The sequence below is a fragment of the Pan troglodytes genome, chromosome 4 (assembly GCF_028858775.2).
Source record: "Pan troglodytes isolate AG18354 chromosome 4, NHGRI_mPanTro3-v2.0_pri, whole genome shotgun sequence".
Classification (NCBI taxonomy): domain Eukaryota; kingdom Metazoa; phylum Chordata; class Mammalia; order Primates; family Hominidae; genus Pan; species Pan troglodytes.
Genome location: NC_072402.2, coordinates 90930355 through 90948918, shown reverse-complemented (window position 1 = coordinate 90948918; position 18564 = coordinate 90930355). Strand labels below are relative to the sequence as shown.

The following is an 18564-nucleotide window of genomic DNA, read 5'->3' as shown; positions in this document are numbered from 1 at the left end:
TTACCTAAAATGTTTTACTTGTCTTCTACTTTATGTATTTCTATGTATAAAATCTATTATTCTTTCAGGGACAACCTAAAGCCACATTTTGATGATTTTTTTTCCTTTTGTCTTTGCAATTTTATTTGTTTCACATTTGTATGCTTACAACCCTTTAAATCCTATGTCTTTTTTTTTTTTTTGCAATGGTCTAAATATTTAGGTATATATTGTTTTTACTCCAAGTAGTGTAAATGTGCATTAACTTGAAAATCTCCCTACCTCTCTGGGCGCAGTGGCTCATGCCTGTAATCCCAGCATTTTGGGAGGCCAAGGCAGGCAGTCACCTGAGGTCAGGAGTCTGAGGCCAGCCTGGCCAACATGGCAAAGCCCCATCTCTACTAAAAATACAAAAATTAGTCAGGTGTGGTAGTGCGTACCTGTAATCTCAATGACTCAGGAGGCTGAGGCAGAAGAATAGCTTGAACCCAGGAGGCGGAGGCTGCAGTGAGCCAAATCGTGCCACTGCACTCCACACTCTAGCCTGGGTGAGAGAGAGAGATTCCATCTCAAAATAAAAAACAAAAACCAAAAACCAAAAGCAAAAACCACTCCCTATTTTTACACTAGCTTTTAAAGCGGAGAAATTAAAATTGTATCTTCTTTATGCAGTGCAAAATGAAAATGATAATTTTTTTATCCTCTATACTTGCAATGAACGAAACATTATTCATCAAATGATATATTCCCTTGTGTCTGGCATTTGTTAACAAAATATATTTCTTATGTACCATGTCTTTCGTTTTCATGATTTTTAGTATTGCTCAGATTCTTGTTAACTTTCATAAAAACTACTTTAGAAGTCTCATTTCATGTCTATATAATTTCTAAGACCAATAACAAGGCAAATATGAAATAGAGAAATGTAAACCATGTGAAATAAATGGTGACTTTAGGATGCTTTCACATCTGTGACTAAAGATTGCCGCTGCTGTCAGAAATCTATGTATTAAAGGATTGAGGAGGGTGTGTTTAAAGTTCTCCTCATAACTTCATTCTCCTACCTGGGTTTTCTTATGCCCAAGACTTAAATAAAGTTATGTCTTTTTAAATTTGGCTAAGTATATCCATTCTCCAAACCTCATTGATCACTTCTATGTTTTTGTCTCTTAGAAATGTTTCTTTGGGCCTGGTGTGGTGGCTCACATGTGTAATCCCAGCACTTTGGGAGGCCGAGGCAGGTGGATCACCTGAGGTCAGGAATTTAAGACCAGCTTGGCCAACATGGTGAAACCCCATCTCTACTAAAAATACAAAAATTATCTGGGTATGTTGGCGGGTGCCTGTAATCCCAGCTACTTGGGAGGCTGAGGCAAGAGAATCACTTGAACCCAGGAGGTGGAGGTTGCAGTGAGTCAAGATCACACCATTACACTCCAGACTGGGTGACAAGAGTGAAACTCCTTCTCAAAAAAAAAAAAAAAAAGGAATGCTTCTTTGACTTTCACTTCTCTACTTCTCTTTTGAGGATCCTACATTTTCAACCACCACTTGTTCATCTCCACTCAAGCACGTTGAAAAGAGAAAGAGAGGAAAATATAAGAGGGACAAGGAGAAGGAAAAAATTAAAAATAAACATCTTTACTGTCAGATATTTTAGTTGTATTGATTTACCTAATTCTCCCAGAAGCACAGTATATTATTATGAATATGGCTATATAATTTATAAGCCAAACAGAGCCACTTTTGAGAGTAAAACAAATCAGTATGAGTAATTAATTTGGGGCCATAGGTATAAAATGGAATTATCTCTGGCACATGAGTATAGCTGATCCCTCTATTTATTATCTCTGTTTGATTATGTAAAAGCTTTGTATCAGTGAGAGTTTATTCAGTTTAGTCAGGCCCCCGTGAGTAAATAGCAGAGCTGTGTTTCCCATCTGTACCTTTCCAAAACCCTAGGCCCTCTGTGCTTTACGAATCACTTTATAAGCTTAAAAATACTCACAGAGGCCAGGTATGGTGGCTCAAGCCTCTATTCCCAGCACTTTGGAAGGCTGAGGCAGGTGGATCACAAGGTCAGGAGTTCAAGAGCAGCCTGGCCAAGATGGTTAAACCCTGTCTCTACTAAAAATACAAAAAAAATTAGCCGGGCATGATGGCGGGTGCCTGTAATCCCAGCTACTCGGGAGGCTGAGGCAGAGAATTGCTTGAACCTGGGAGGTGGAGGTTGCAGTGAGTCGAGATGGCACCACTGCACTCCAAGCCAGGGCGACAGAGAAAGACTCTGTCTCAAAAAAAGAAAACAAAAACAAAAACAAAAACAAAAAAACCAAGCAAACAAACAAAAAACAACATACAGTGAGACTTTAAAACAATGTCGTTTTAGCTTTGATTAGTGGAGCAGTGGATTGAAAGCCCCATAGTCACATATAGGGCTCCTACTCCTAGCTACTGGGACAATTCTGATGTTGGAAGCAGTAATCTATATTTTCATAAACATCAATACCATAGCTCTAATGTGCTATCCACTTACGTTCTGCTGTATCATACATGTAACTACAAAGTTTCTGGCCCCATCTCTCACTATCTCTTTTTCTTTCAGTTTCCTCTTCTAAAAATGTACAAATAAACGGAACCTACTCATACGGATTAAGGAAGTTAATATACAATTTTAATGGTGTCTTTACATAGCACAGGTGCAATATATGTGAGCTGCTTTTCTCTCTATAATGATCGCCCTATTCTCTAAAGAGAAGTGGCAAGTGTACCACCTGTGGAAATCAGGGAACTGGCTAATGCAGTTCCAGCAGCCAAATTCAGAAAAGCAGGCTAAGGACTTGTGAACTTGAGGACTTAGTAAGTAAAGGAGAGGTATGGGTAGATCACAGCCAGAGGCCTAGATGTTTTGTTATTACTAAGTTGGCTAAGTTCTGTTTCTGTATCCATGTACTTGCCCTGATTCTCGGGGGATTGTCAAAAGAGACAATTTTCTCGTATTTTTGCAGGAAGGCCAAAAGGTGGGGATAGAAGAGCTTTCCAATTCAGGTTTTATGTTTTAATTTGCTTGCCTGTTTAGGAACTTACAGGTTTTATTCTGTCATAGGTAAAGTCTCATATTTGAGTTGTATGGTAGACTACATAACACTACATTATTCATGCCACCCTGCCAATATTTTAATTTCTAAAAAAGTCACTTAAAGTGAGCTGGAAAGTAGACAGATTAACATTAACAAATATTACAAGTATTAAATGGACCCATGGCCTTTAACATTATTTTTTATAACATTGGTAAGATTAGGGGCAATATCTTTAATATCACTTAAATTTTAAGCATTATTTAATATCTTTCAGAAAAATAATTTAAAACTAAAGGTCAGATTTCTAAGGGACATGTCAATATTTTTGCTCATATGCTAGGTTCTTCTGAGACTCTGCTAATGGCACCATGAAACAGCCATGTTGCAATCTTTGTCCTTTAGGACATGGTGAACAGAACTAAGTAAGTCAACAAAAATTTTCAGCACCGCTTAAAAATGATTCATGCTCTCGTTAGCAAATGACAATGTGATATTAGTAATAATAGCCATGACAAATTATTTTTTAAATTTGCTAATTTTCTTTTTATATGCTTACATCAGCCTATATAGAGCCTAGTAAAACTCATGATCTCCTTATAGGAGAATCTGGAGCACAGTGTTTTTCACTGAGCTTGCATTCAAATTGCATTCATTTCCAATGTTAGCCTCAAAGCACGTGTATGTGACATTGTTAAGCTATTTGGAAGACGTCTAAACAAGATATACCACTATATATGAGTGTTTGTTTGTTTAGTTAGTTTAAAATGAATAGATTTTAATATTTAGTCTTTACCCAAATATACCTGTAGGAATACAATTTTGCATGAATACAAAATATTCTCATGAGATACACAATTAACTTATTAACTTATTCATTCTATTTAATGAGTAATGGAAATGCTTATTATATATGAGACACATGATACATATAATATATGATATATATTATATTAATATATATCATATAATATATATTATAATATATATTAATATATCATACAATATATGATATATATTAATATATTATGATATATATTATATTAATATATATCATATAATATATATTATAATATATATTAATATATCATACAATATATGATATATATTAATATATTATGATATATATTATATTAATATATAATATATATTATATGTATCATGTGTCTCATACATATTATATAATATATATTATTATATTATATATATTATATAACATAATATATAATATATATTATATAATTATGATATATATTATATAATTATGGTATATATTATATATATTATATACTTATGATGTATACTATATATTATATAGTATAATTATATATAATTAATATATATTAATATATTATGTAATATACATTATTATATATTATTAATTACATATATTATTGATATATGATATATATTATTATATATTAACATACTAATATATTATATTATATATCATATATTATATATCATATGTAATATATAATATATGGCATATGTTATATGTCATATATTATATGATATATGGCATATATTATATGCCATATATTATATAATCTATGGTATATATTATATGTAATATATACCAAACATTAATATATGATATATGATATAGAATATATGTATATCATGTATCTCATATATATGCATACAAATGATTCAAGGAATCAGCACTTGCTGGCTCACCACAGTAAACCAGTGATCTTCAGGTTTGCTCTGTAGACTACCTGTATCAGAATCTACCACAAAACTTATCTAAAATTTAGATTTGTTAGGTCCAAGCTATGTCAGTTGAAACAGAACTTCCCTCACCGGGGATATGGGATCCCAAGGGATTCTTCAGGCAAATATAATTTGAGAGCCACTGTAAGATCTACTGGAGAATAGGGTCTATGTTCTCATTGCCATGCTTTACCTTCATCACGTATTCATTTTTACTTTTATTGAAGCAGACAAAGGAGCTTTTTGGTAATTAAATTAGATGTGTTTATTCGACTTAGAAAAAAGCTGGTTTTATAATGTATCTTTGCTTATTTTTCAAAAACAGGGATAGTGTCATCAAATGTGATGACTCTATTTCTATTACTCATGCCTAAAATTGTTATGAGACTCAGGTAGTACCTGAATACAAGGTCATAGCTTTTTGTTTAACATTTTTAAATGCTTAGATTTGCAGTTTTATTTTTTATGCCCTTTAAATGTTTCCACCGAAGTGAGAGGATACACATACACATAACACACAATTCATATAACATGTATATCTCATATATATGAATACACATAAACACACACAACATCAAAGTTCTATTTGTCTATTTCTGTCTTACTCATATCTTTGGGAAGTATTGACCAAAAGAGTAATATATTCATGTACAGTATCTAAATAATCTAGATTAAAAATATTAATAATGTCCCAAATACTACTTTTGAAAGTTACATTCTCTTCCTACATGGGAGATATTTAGAAGAAAAGCATGGCCCTAAAAACAGCAGATTAGGTAAATTTGTTATGAAAGAATGCTAGCAAAGTGTTAACTGTTGGAAATTACTTAAACATTAGTAGAAATAGAATTGTGAGAACTAAACTGTATACTAAAATTGATGCTGAACAAGCACCAGTACTACATTTTAGAAATGAACATATATTTGTATAATTGAAACATTAACATATCATGAACTTTGTGTATTACTATTTAAAACCTCCACCTGCTTTCGATTAAGGAAAACCTTACCATGCATTTTGTAGTCAAAACTTCTTTATTAAATTATATGTTAGATAATTATACATTAACCTTGCTGATCAAATTGGCCCACACCATCCCTTCAACCTCAATTATTTGAATAAGCTGAAGTAGTTATCCTCATTTAATAGTTGTAGATTTCACATAAGAGCCATTATTTTAGCCATACTTCCTTGGTATTTTCTTTCAGAGTACTTGCTACCATCTTTTTATTTTCCATCTATTTACTTAAGAGAGCATACTGGAGATAGTGATAAGAGCGGCAATTCACCTTTGTTTCACCCTCTGGGGAATCATTTATGTGTATGATGGGGGTGTTATCAGTTGTTTGCACTTGTTGTGCAGGCAGGCAATAGACTCTTAACCAGATTTTCCAGGAAATGTGGGAGGTGAGAGAGGCATATAATTTACTCACAACAATAACAAAGTCAGCAGTACATTGTGGGTAGCAGATTGCCTTCTCTGGACTCAAATAACAGGAAATATTTTATCCTAGAATATGATTTCATGACTTTGAGACTATATGAATATACCTATATATATACACACACACATACACTTAGCTTTATAACAATTTATAAAGAATTATGAATGCTCAGACTGTATATATATGTTACGTATGTGTGTGTGTATATATATATGTATACACATATATATATATACACAAATGAATTTACATCACAGAACACTTGTTTTTAGCAGCCAATCTCAGATATTAAGACAGTCAAACATTAAGTACCTGACAAAGTGTAAAGGTGTGTTTTTATATGGTAAAATGTAACTGTCAAAATTCAATTAGCTTTTCACTATTTATGCAAAATGACTTATTATATGGTTTTATCAAGAAAACTTAAGCCTAGTAGCTTACCATTTTCCAAGTTTAAGAATGCCAAATAGTAAACAAAGAAATACACTTCGTGGCCACATCAAGATGTAGCTGAATTCATGTTTATTCTAAGAAAATCTTTATAAGTTACATATTTTAAAAAACATTTCTTTAAAAAAAGACCTATGGTAGATTTCAAGATCATAAAACAACCAATCTAAGCCTGGCTGCCAAAAACATTAATGACAGGATGAAAAGAGAAAATACATTTTACTTAAACATATCAATATTTTTAACTGAATAAATGTATAGTTATTGGCATATTATCTTTAATAATTCAATAATTAACTTGTACATCTTGTAGTCCTTCTATGTCATAAATCTACAGGAGAAGAAAAAACATATAGACATATATATGTGTACATATATACACGTACATACATATATATGTTGTTTTTAATCTGACAGCTGACGTAAACAATGACAAAATATTGTTCACTGTTCGGTAAACATTCTGGCTGATGCTTTTACTACTTCAATTTTATTTTGATTTTTTATGTTAATTTCAGAATAATAAGAATTTTTATATCTTCAGGTGTTAACAAGTTAAAAAACTATAATATAATACAACTATGTTTTATTCTGCAATTATTGTGTAAATGATGTTTTACTGACTTGTAACAGAATAAAAAATAATATAGCTCTTAATAGAAACCGTCAATATAAACACGTTTGTAGATATTTAATCAAAACAGAGAATTGCTTTAAAATGTTGTTGTATTTATGAGTAAGAAATTTTCTTAGAACGATTATTGACGTACTATTTTCTATGTTCAAATCTGTTTACCATACAATTATCTTATCTATTATTATATTGAAATAGAAAGGAAAACACACACACACACACACTCCTTCACATTTTCTATAATGGAAAACTCTCTTTTCATCAAATGTTGTATACAGAGTACTTTATTTTACTTAATTTGTTTTCCTATTTCTTACAAAATTATTATACAGAAAAAGCGACCAACTGGGAAAACTATGAATATTTTGCCAAATGTTAATTAACGGCATCACTTAATTGATTTAATCTTATAATGTATAATTTAGATCAGCTTGTTAGATGGTTTTGTCCTTTAAAATTCATATATTGGAATCCATCAGCACTTTTCTGTAGCTTATTTTAACAGATGGAAATCCTCTACAGATATCCTTGATTGTGGTAGATGGAAGCTATTTAATTCTATGGAAAACATTTTGTAAAGAAACTATTTTCTCTTTATATAACTTCAGTTACCACTCTTTTAATATGCCATGTATCATTTCTATTTCTGAAACAATATTACTACCTTTATTTGAAGACCGTTTTCTGGGTTATCTGTAGGATCTTTTGGGGGAAAACACAGGCATTGAAAGCAAATTACCATTAAAGAGGGAGAGTGCTAAGAAGTTAGGGTTCTTGGACAAGTTATCTATTCAACCACTCTTAATAATATAGCCTTGCTCCTTTATTTTCAAAAGTGAGAAAATGCTATACTCCCATAATGAGAGTTAAATGGGAATATATATGCAACTCACTTTCTGTAGTGCATGACACACAGTGATTTATTAGTCTAGATCCTCATCACATCATCATATCAAATTGGCAGTGATATCTGGTATGTGATATCTCAGAAACTATATATTTTACAACAACAATAAAATAGCAAACTGTACATGCATGATACAAATGCTTATGCCATTTACATTTTTTTCCATCTCAAATTAAGAGGTCACATACACAAAGCCAAAATGCTTTACAATTAGTAAATTTTAAGAACTTAATTTGTGTAGCTTAAGCAATGAGAAGAGTATCTCATAAAGTTCATCTGGAGAAAGGATTTTTTTTTAGCATAAGTGCTTAAGAGTCACAAACAAATATAGTTAGTTGTGGGAAATTCTTTCTTATGTATGTATGGAATATATTTTGTTGACTTCCACATTGAAAAGGATACTATTTCAGTTTGTAATTCTATATCACACTTGACGGATAATTGTGCCACATGAGAAATATTCCTGCAAAAAGAGCATTGGCTTTTAAAGAATTGGCTTTTCTCTTTATAAATGTTTTGTTCTGTTTTTTCCTCTAAAGGATGTAATTCAAAATGACAGTGTAGTAAAAAGGTCTTAATACAAAAACATGTAAAATTTCAGGGAGATGAATTTTTTATTCATTCAAAATGTGAAAACCTCTTCTTTCTCCTGTTCAAAAATATCCCCCACCCGTTACAGTTTCAGACAATAGTCCAAGTGTTCATGTAATACAAGCAGAAAATAATTTGATCACAGTGATCTCCTTGATAGATTTCTTCTGTCCTCTCATTTTCCTGTTTATGAGTGGTGACAACATACGCCGTGATTTTTTTGCAGATATGCTCTAAGATTGTAGAGTGACAGATAAAGGAAACTAATAACTTTTATTTTAATATGACATTAAAATGGAAGGAATTTGAACTTCAGATTTTTTGTTAAGTCAGTTAATTTTGTTGATCTTCAGCAAGTTATTATTCTTTATAGGCCTCAGTTTCTTAACAGTAATATGTGGAAAATAGTGATCTTAGAGTATTGATGTGAAAAGGAAATCAAGATAGTAATGATAAAGTCCTTGACACATAAGTAAATGCTTTAAAAGTTCCAGTGCTGGCCAGGCATGGTGGCCCATGCCTGTAATCCCAGCACTTTGGGAGGCCAAGGCAGGTGGATCACCTGAGGTCAGGAGTTCGAGACCAGCCTGACCAATGTGGTGAAACCCCGTCTCTAATAAAAATTTAAAAATTAGCTGGGTGTAGTGGCAGACGCCTGTAATCCCAGCTACTTGGGAGGCTGAGACAGGAGAATTGCTGGAACCTGGGAGGCGGAGGTGGCAGTGAGCCGAGATCATGCCATTGCACTCCAGCCTGGGCCACAGAGTGAGATTCCATCTCAAAAAAAACAAAAACAAAACAAAAAAAAGTTCCAATGCCCTTATCCTCTACATTTTTTGCAAGTACATCTCAGAGACTTCCCTTAGACCTGTAGATTCAACCTTGAATAAATGCCAAGCAGGACTACTACTTTATTCAGATACTCTTTTCATTTGTTAAGATCCGAAAATGACCATCTTGTTTCAGTGGGAGTAAAGCACGCCATCTTGGTTTCCTAAGCATACTCTAGCTTCTTTGCCATTGAGCCATTGTCATCATGCCCCTTTGCCCAGGCTATTTGTCAGGGTCTCAAGTCCAACTCTACAAACCAGCCTTCATCCATACCCACATGGATTGCATTCTTCCACTTGCTGTAACTTTGTATCCCTGATATAGGAATCCTCACTATCACCCATGTGAATGAGGATATTGACATTACCTAATAATACACTGGCTATTTCCTACACTCTAGATTGAACATATTTCATATGCACAAAACCCAAAACAGCGCCCAATTTCACAATGCCACTTTTTATGTACAAACAGTCTCCCAATCTGTCCTCCTCAACTAGCTATTACAGCTTGCCACACTTAAGTGGTTAAAAAAATAAAAATTCAGCGTTTTTAGTGTCGCGATCATATTAGTCACACCATATATTAGAGAAACAAATGCATTATTTCTTTCTCCTTTTAAATCTCTTTTTTCCTGTTTTCCTTAATAACAAAATAAGGAAAAGTATTGCTTTAAGACTCTCTGTGTTATTAATCATAGCATATTATATAGTAGCCATTTGTCAGATACATTTATATGCAAAAGTAGAATTATTTTTTCTTTAATTAATTATTTTAATTGACAAACAGAAATTTTTCACCTTTAATATATACAACATGTTTTTAAATGTGTATACTTATTGGGAGTGGGATGGCTCAGTCAAGCTAATTAACATATCCATTAAAGTGTAATTATTTCTAATTGCCACTCAAAGCATTTGGCCTTTAGACATTTGGTCACTAAACTAAAACATTTCCATCAGTAAAATATAGGTTTATGATTTTAAGAAAAAAAATGACAAAGTAGTAAAATATGGAAAAACTTACATATAGCCAAAGGAATAAATAAAATGTTCATTTAGCTAAATATACTCAATATTATATATTTTAGTAGATGAACTCGTAAACTCTCCTGGAGTGGAAAGAGAAAAAACTGTGTTTTTTTGACTGTTTATGCAAATGACTGCCTAGTGACTTAATTAAGATCCTTATACAACCAGTGACAGAAACATGCAGCTTCTGTATTCTAAGTCCTGGGGACACTGAAATGATCCTTGAAAATGCACCAGGAATAAAACAGGTAGTGATTGGTGTTAGATGTAATACTGCAACAGAAAACTAAATGTAACACAAGTGAGAACTCATTTTCAACAAGAAACACAGAGTTATAGAGAAGACATAGGTGTGAATTACTCTATTATCATAGAAACTATAGCAATTTTCATCTATTACAAAACTAAAATGAAATAACTAGTCAGAACTAAAGTAATGTAAATAGCATCAATATCATCTGATACATGAAAATATTTGGAAATGATTCAACACATATAATCACCAAAAAGAAGGCACAGAATTCTGATGTTAATTATATGACATAGCATCTAATATGGTGGGATATGTGTCAAAACTATGAGGCTCCATATTACATTAGATTTGGGACATTTATATTACTTTCTCAGTTAATAAAATATTAGGGTAAGATCCCAACTTATTTTGAATATGTTACTTTAATAAAAATTGATAGCATAAGACCAATACTTCAACTATTGGCTCACTATTTTTTACTAAAGTAACACTAGGCATGAATCTCATCAAAATGTTCAACCCTGAAGATTTGTAACTTTTTTTTTTTTTTAGATTCAATACCATCCCCATCAAGCTACCAATGACTTTCTTCACAGAATTGGAAAAAACTACTTTAAAGTTCATATGGAACCAAAAAAGAGCCCGCATCGCCAAGCCAATCCTAAGCCAAAAGAACAAAGCTGGAGGCATCACACTACCTGACTTCAAACTATACTACAAGGCTACAGTAACCAAAACAGCATGGTACTGGTACCAAAACAGAGATATAGATCAATGGAACAGAACAGAGCCCTCAGAAATAACGCCGCATATCTACAACTATCTGATCTTTGACAAACCTGAGAAAAACAAGCAATTGGGGAAAGGATTCCCTATTTAATAAATGGTGCTGGGAAAACTGGCTAGCCATATGTAAAAAGCTGAAACTGGATCCCTTCCTTACACCTTACACAAAAATCAATTCAAGATGGATTAAAGACTTAAACGTTAGACCTAAAACCATAAAAACCCTAGAAGAAAACCTAGGCATTACCATTCAGGACATAGGCATGGGTAAGGACTTCATGTCTAAAACACCAAAAGCAATGGCAACAAAAGCCAAAATTGACTAATGGGATCTAATTAAACTAAAGAGCTTCTGCACAGCAAAAGAAACTACCATCAGAGTGAACAGGCAACCCACAAAATGGGAGAAAATTTTCGCAAGCTACTCATCTGACAAAGGGCTAATATCCAGAATCTACAATGAACTCAAACACATTTACAAGAAAAAAACAAACAACCCCATCAAAAAGTGAGCAAAGGACATGAACAGACACTTCTCAAAAGAAGACATTTATGCAGCCAAAAAACACATGAAAAAATGCTCACCATCACTGGCCATCAGAGAAATGCAAATCAAAACCACAATGAGATATCGTCTCACACCAGTTAGAATGGCAATCATTAAAAAGTCAGGAAACAACAGGTGCTGGAGAGGATGTGGAGAAATAGGAACACTTTTACACTGTTGGTGGGACTGTAAACTAGTTTGACCATTGTGGAAGTCAGTGTGGCGATTCCTCAGGGATCTAGAACTAGAAATACCATTTGACCCAGCCATCCCATTACTGGGTATATACCCAAAGGACTATAAATCATGCTGCTATAAAGACACATGCACACATATGTTTATTGCAGCACTATTCACAATAGCAAAGACTTGGAACCAACCCAAATGTCCAACAATGATAGACTGGATTAAGAAAATGTGGCACATACACACCATGGAATACTATGCAGCCATAAAAAATGATGAGTTCATGTCCTTTGTCGGGACATGGATGAAACTGGAAATCATCATTCTCAGTAAACTATCGCAAGAACAAAAAACCAAACACCACATATTCTCACTCATAGGTGGGAATTGAACAATGAGAACATATGGACACAGGAAGGGGAACATCACACTCTGGGGACTGTTGTGGGGTGGGGGGAGGGGGGAGGGATAGCATTGGGAGATATACCTAATGCTAGATGATGAGTTAGTGGGTGCAGTGCACCAGCATGGCACATGTATACATATGTAACTAACCTGAACATTCTGCACATGTACCCTAAAACTTAAAGTATAAAAAAAAAAGATTTGTAATTTTTAATCCATTAGCTTCTGCTTCCTAAAGACTAAGTGTCTGGAAAATGATTGTCATTCCCATAGCATTCAATGACACCATTAAATTTTTTTAAACCGCAATAATTTAGGCTTAACAGGAAAGGTGACATACTTTTGGGGAATCGAGGTGGATTGTCATTGACATCGGTGAGAGTGATGTTGACTATTGTTGTTCCGGCTAATCCTCCAAGCTGTCCTCCCATATCCTTGGCTTGGATGAGTACTTGATATTGTTCTTTGACTTCTCTGTCCATGTTTGGCAAAGCTGTTCTAATAACACCTTAAGGGATAAAAGCAATAATGTAAAATAAATATCACAAATGCTGTGTTTTCTGAAATAAAATAAAATGCAACAACAACATGATTCTACCTAGAATCACTAACAGAGACATAATAGCTAAAATTGTATCTTTTAAAAAGTGAGACATTCAAAATGTCCAATGGTTAGGACATAATTTAAAATATTATAGTAGCTACACAACAAAATGCCATGCCACAATGAGAAATATGGTTAAAGAACAATGTATCACCTCTAAGAGGTAGTCATCATTCATAAGTAAACCAAGTTAGACATGATTTATATGCACGATCCTATCTTTAAAAAGAAGAAATCATTAAAAATTAGAGGTAAAATATAAATACAAAAAATGCGAAGTGGTTGAAATGAGTATGCAATTTCCAATTACTACTACTTTCTTCTTTGTTTTTCTGTTTATTTTCTAGAGTAAAAATACTAATTTCTTTTCTAAAAATGCATTCAATATCTTCATTACATATTTTATTTTGTCTTTCAGAATTCCCGTTAGTTATTTTAGCAACAGATATTTCACTAAGTTTCTCCAGCATCCAGGACAGTGCCATTTACAAGGAACACAATGAGTGTATGCAAACCAATTAACCGAATGAGTGACTGGCTGAGTGAATAAATCTCTAAATAATTAAATTTATAAGTGTGAACTTTACAGTACATGTACATATTTACACATTGTCCTCATTTCCTACCCTGGTGTCCAAGTGTAAAAATAGTTTATATTCCTATTTATTCATAGTAAAAGAACCAAAACCTCCTGGATTATTCTCAAATGAAATCATGAATACATTTCATACCAAATTCCAATCTTTAGTCAATGGCTTTAGGGAGACATTGGACAGCATTTGTTTTAAACACAGCTAGCTTTAATAGTGTTGTTTCTTTCTTTAAGAAACATGCTACTTTCTTTAAGTAGCATATATAAATAACAAATATAATATCAACAAAAATAAATCAACCATCAACAAACATACAGAATCCAAATCATAAACCCAACATACATCCTTGTTTTATCTATACTTTCTACTCTCTACTTAACAAACACTGATTTAAATTTGACAATCTGAGATTTCTTCTGACCCTTGGCAGGAAATTGTTGCAAAAAAAAGACAGCCTTCATTTATGCTGCTGCTACTTTATTTATCAATTTGTACTGACACTTTTTTTTTTTTTTTTTGAGGCAGAGTTTCTCTCTTGTTGCCCAGGCTGGAGTGCAATGGTGCAATCTGGGCTCACTGCAATCTCCGCCTCCCGGGTTCAAGTGATTCTCCTGCATCAGCCTCCAGAGTAGCTGGGATTACAGGCATGCGCCACCACGCCTGGCTTATTTTGTATTTTAGTAGAGATGGGGTGACACCTTTTTAATCCAATGTGTTTGTCCTTTCTTCAGCTCAGGCTCCTGATGCTTCATTTCCAAGTCTCTTAACTAAGATTCTTCATCTCTACCGATGAGTGTTCTGGTTCTACATACCTTAAGTTATGTGACTTCTGCCTGACTTACAATGCTTATATTTTCTAGATAGATTCCTGGGTTTGATTCATATGCATTATGTCTTATCCTGTTGTTGACTGAGTCTATCTTAATTCATTTTCAATAAGAAAATTATGTATAACTTTCTTAATTCATTTCCAGCATAAAAATTTCCAACATGAAAATTATTTCTATCACTATCCATCAGTCTATTTCTATATCTATATATCTATCTGGACTGAGAGACAGAATTGTGGAGTTGTTCCTTTCTGGTTATTTGCTGACCTAAATAAAAAGCTATAAACTGGGATCCAGTTAGATTAAAACATTAAGGTGCAAAGATCTTCTTTTCCCAAGATGATGCAATCATTTTTTGCTTAATTGTTGAGAAATTAATAAAAATGGGGTACTATGAAAAGAATAACTTCTTGAAAAAGTTCTTCTCCCACTTTAAAATAAACTGCAATGTTTAAAGATTCTCATGTTAAATTTGGAGTTTGGCTTAGTACCCAGATTTCAACTCCAAAAAAAAAATATACACATAACTACATTATTTTTCCTCTGGAACAGCAGTACTTAAACGGAAGTGGTGCTGGGGCAGGGGAAGCACACCCTGGTCATCACTAGAAATTGACTTTCAAACTACATATACAATCCTTTCCTCTGTCTAAGTTCTACATACTATCCAGTTGGTAGCATTACACTAACAACAGGGCTAGAAGCAGCAGAGACGTCACTCATCAGAAACAGGGTAGAGCAGGAAGGCAGGGCTGTGAGTGTGATGGAAAAGGTCTTGACAATTTTTATGAATCACCGGAAAAAATATACATCTACTCTTAACTCTGATAATACCTATTTTGTCTCTGTTCAATTGCATCTTAATGTTTTAATCTAACTGGATCCCAGTAGATAGCTTTTTATATAGGTTGGCAAATAACCAGAAAAAAAACAATTCCACAACTCTCTCTGTCCAGATAAATAGATAGCTATAGAAATAGATAGATGGATAGTGATATAGTGATAGACCTTCTGCTAGCATCTATTTGGTGACAGTCACAAATGCAACTACAATTTCAAAGACTATCTTCAATAATTCCACTCTTTTCAAATGTCCTGCTGTATCTTAATAGAAGTTAATTCTTATTATTACCTGAGACTACTGAGGTAGATAGATAGATAGATAGATAGATAGATAGATGATAGATAGATAGATAGATTAGATTAGATGAGATTGATATGCTTTTTACATTCATTTTCAGGAGCATAGCAGCAACTGTATGAATAATGGAAAGCTTGACTTATCTAAGGTATAGGTGACAGAAGGAATGTCAGGATTGATAACTTGAATCCTAGTCTAGGATCCATCATACCATTTCACATGAATAAATATATTTAAAGATAGTGTTTATTCAAAGAAATGACAAGTTGGTAGGGGATCATTTGAATAATGCAATGCACAGAATTGTTATGTTACCTAGCCTCTATAAATAGAGTAAGAATTATGAGACTCCAATAAGAAATGCCTTCATTCCAGTCATCCACTCCTAATGGTCAAAGCTTGTGAGAAGATGCCATTTGAAGTGCACACATTTGAGTGCTTAGGCTCCAGCTATTCCAACCATTCCATGTCCACTGAGTCCCTAAACTTCTCCAAACTTCTTGTCCTCATTCTCTCAGTTCCCCCACGAATGCCTACCCAGTTAGTGGACATCTTTCTGGTTTCTTCCACTTTAGTCTTTTTTTTTTTTTTTTTTTCATGAAGCCTTTTCTGACTCACAGCATGGCTTCAGGAAGAAATGACTATACCCTCCCTAGGATTCAGTCATAGCATGTAGAATGTTTTGTTGCATGTTTTGATTTGTTGCCTGTTTACCTTTCTTTACCAGACAGAAAGCCACTTTAGGACAGAGAGTTCTTTTATTTTCTTTTCTAATTCTGGCATCTAGTTAATGTCTGGCTCAGAGTGATAAAGGAGATAGAAATTATTTAGGCAGATAGTAAGAGTAAAAGAGTCCTTGGTAAAATTTCCCTTTTAATAAAAAGCAGCGCCAAATTATTTCTTTTCCAGCAAAGAGCAGCCTGAAAAATTGAGCTGCAGACATAGATAAGCAAGCTGGAAGCTTGCTCGGGGGAATGCCAGCAGCTGTGTGGAGAGAAAAGGGCTACCTAGGAGCCAGGCATGTTCAACATGGAGGCTCTGTCTTCCCTTTTCTTTGTTACCACATGTACAGTAAAGAACTAGGCAACGTGGCACTAGCCAGGTAGAGAACCCATCTGCATAATAAAAGATTAGGGTGGTGTGGCCAGATTTTCACAAACTGTGCAAATGGCACACCTAGCCCTAACCAGTTTTTCGCACCTTATGCAAACAGTACACCTGGTCTGACCAATCTTTTGTGCCCTGTGTAAATCAGACATCACCTCCTCAAGTTTATCTGTAAAACCTGCTGCATTTCACTGCAGAAGCAGCAACCCATTCGGGTGCCCTCTCTCTGCAGGAGAGCCTTTCTCTTTCTTTTGCCTATTAAACCTCCGTTCTTAACCTCACTCCCTGTGTGTCTGCATCCTTGATTTCCTCAGCATGGGAAAAGGAACCTTGGGGATTATCCCAGACAATGACGCCACTTCAAGAGTATGTCTGTTTTTCTGTTTCCCTGTTCATAATACAGCTATGTTACTTTTCCACCTGTATGTACCATAATTTTTTAGTTCACTGTAAATTTATTATTTTGTGATATCTTTTCTTTTTTATTCTACTGTCTGTGAATCTTAATCAAAAAATAGATTTTATTCTCATTTTTTTCTTGTACCTTCTCCCCATCTTCTATGTATACCCTGAAGAATCTATTTCATTAATTTCTTTTACCCTATAGCTACTTATTTTGCAAAAGAAGAAGTTTGTTTTCTTGAAAAAAGTTATTGTCTGTTTTCAACTTATCCCTCTTTTACTTTGGAGCTAAATACCTGGGGAGGCAAGTCCAGGCTTTATCTTAATCATTCTGAATAATGTCATAAAAGAAGAAAATGGTTTTTTGTAGATAGCATACGACAAAAATTTTTTTTGCTTTTCTCCAAATTCTAGAGATTTAGACCAGCACTATATGAACTCAGGGGACTGGCAGATGAACAATGGGTAAATGGCTTTATTCTCCACTCAATGAGGTTTATAGTTCAAAGGAGACTTAGACCACCAGTCTGCTCTCCATAGAGCAGCCATGATGGTGAGGTCGGAGCGTAAGCCAGGTCACAGAGCTCCTCCACTGTGAAGTCATCACAGAGTGTCCACACCTTTCAGAATAAAGCCCTCACATAATCTTCACCTTCCTGCTGAACTCTGATCTTCTTTTCTACAACTCCCTCCCTCATTCACTGCAGCCTTGCACACTGTCTTCCCCAGACAGAAATGTTCTTTCCAAGGGATGCTCATTTGTAGTTCTTCCACTTCCTTTAGATCTTTTTAAAAAGTCGTCTTCATAGGACTGTGTTGGACATTCTATCCAAAATTTCTTTCTAAATTAATTTCTGATTGCTTCTGTAACAAATTACCACAAACCTACTGGCCTAAAACAACATAAACTTACTATCTTACAATTCTGGATGTAAGGAGGCCAACAAGGGGCAGGGCATGGGTAGGGCTGTGATTTTTTTCTAAATGCTGTTCATCTAGACAATGGCAGCACTCCCTGGCTCCTGACCTCCTTCTTCCTTCCTCTAAG

At 34.0% G+C, this 18564-nt stretch overlaps 1 protein-coding gene across 5 annotated transcripts in view; it reads right to left on the bottom strand.

The window, feature by feature from the left end:
* The window catches only part of CDH12 (cadherin 12), a 1102231-nt gene that overhangs the window by 78419 nt on the left and 1005248 nt on the right, over positions 1-18564 (bottom strand). For all 5 annotated transcript variants that reach the window (XM_024356657.3, XM_024356660.3, XM_024356659.3 and 2 more), the window contains one exon: positions 13180-13347. In XM_024356657.3, the coding sequence (XP_024212425.2) occupies positions 13180-13347 (168 nt within the window). The remainder of the gene's footprint in view (positions 1-13179; positions 13348-18564) is intronic.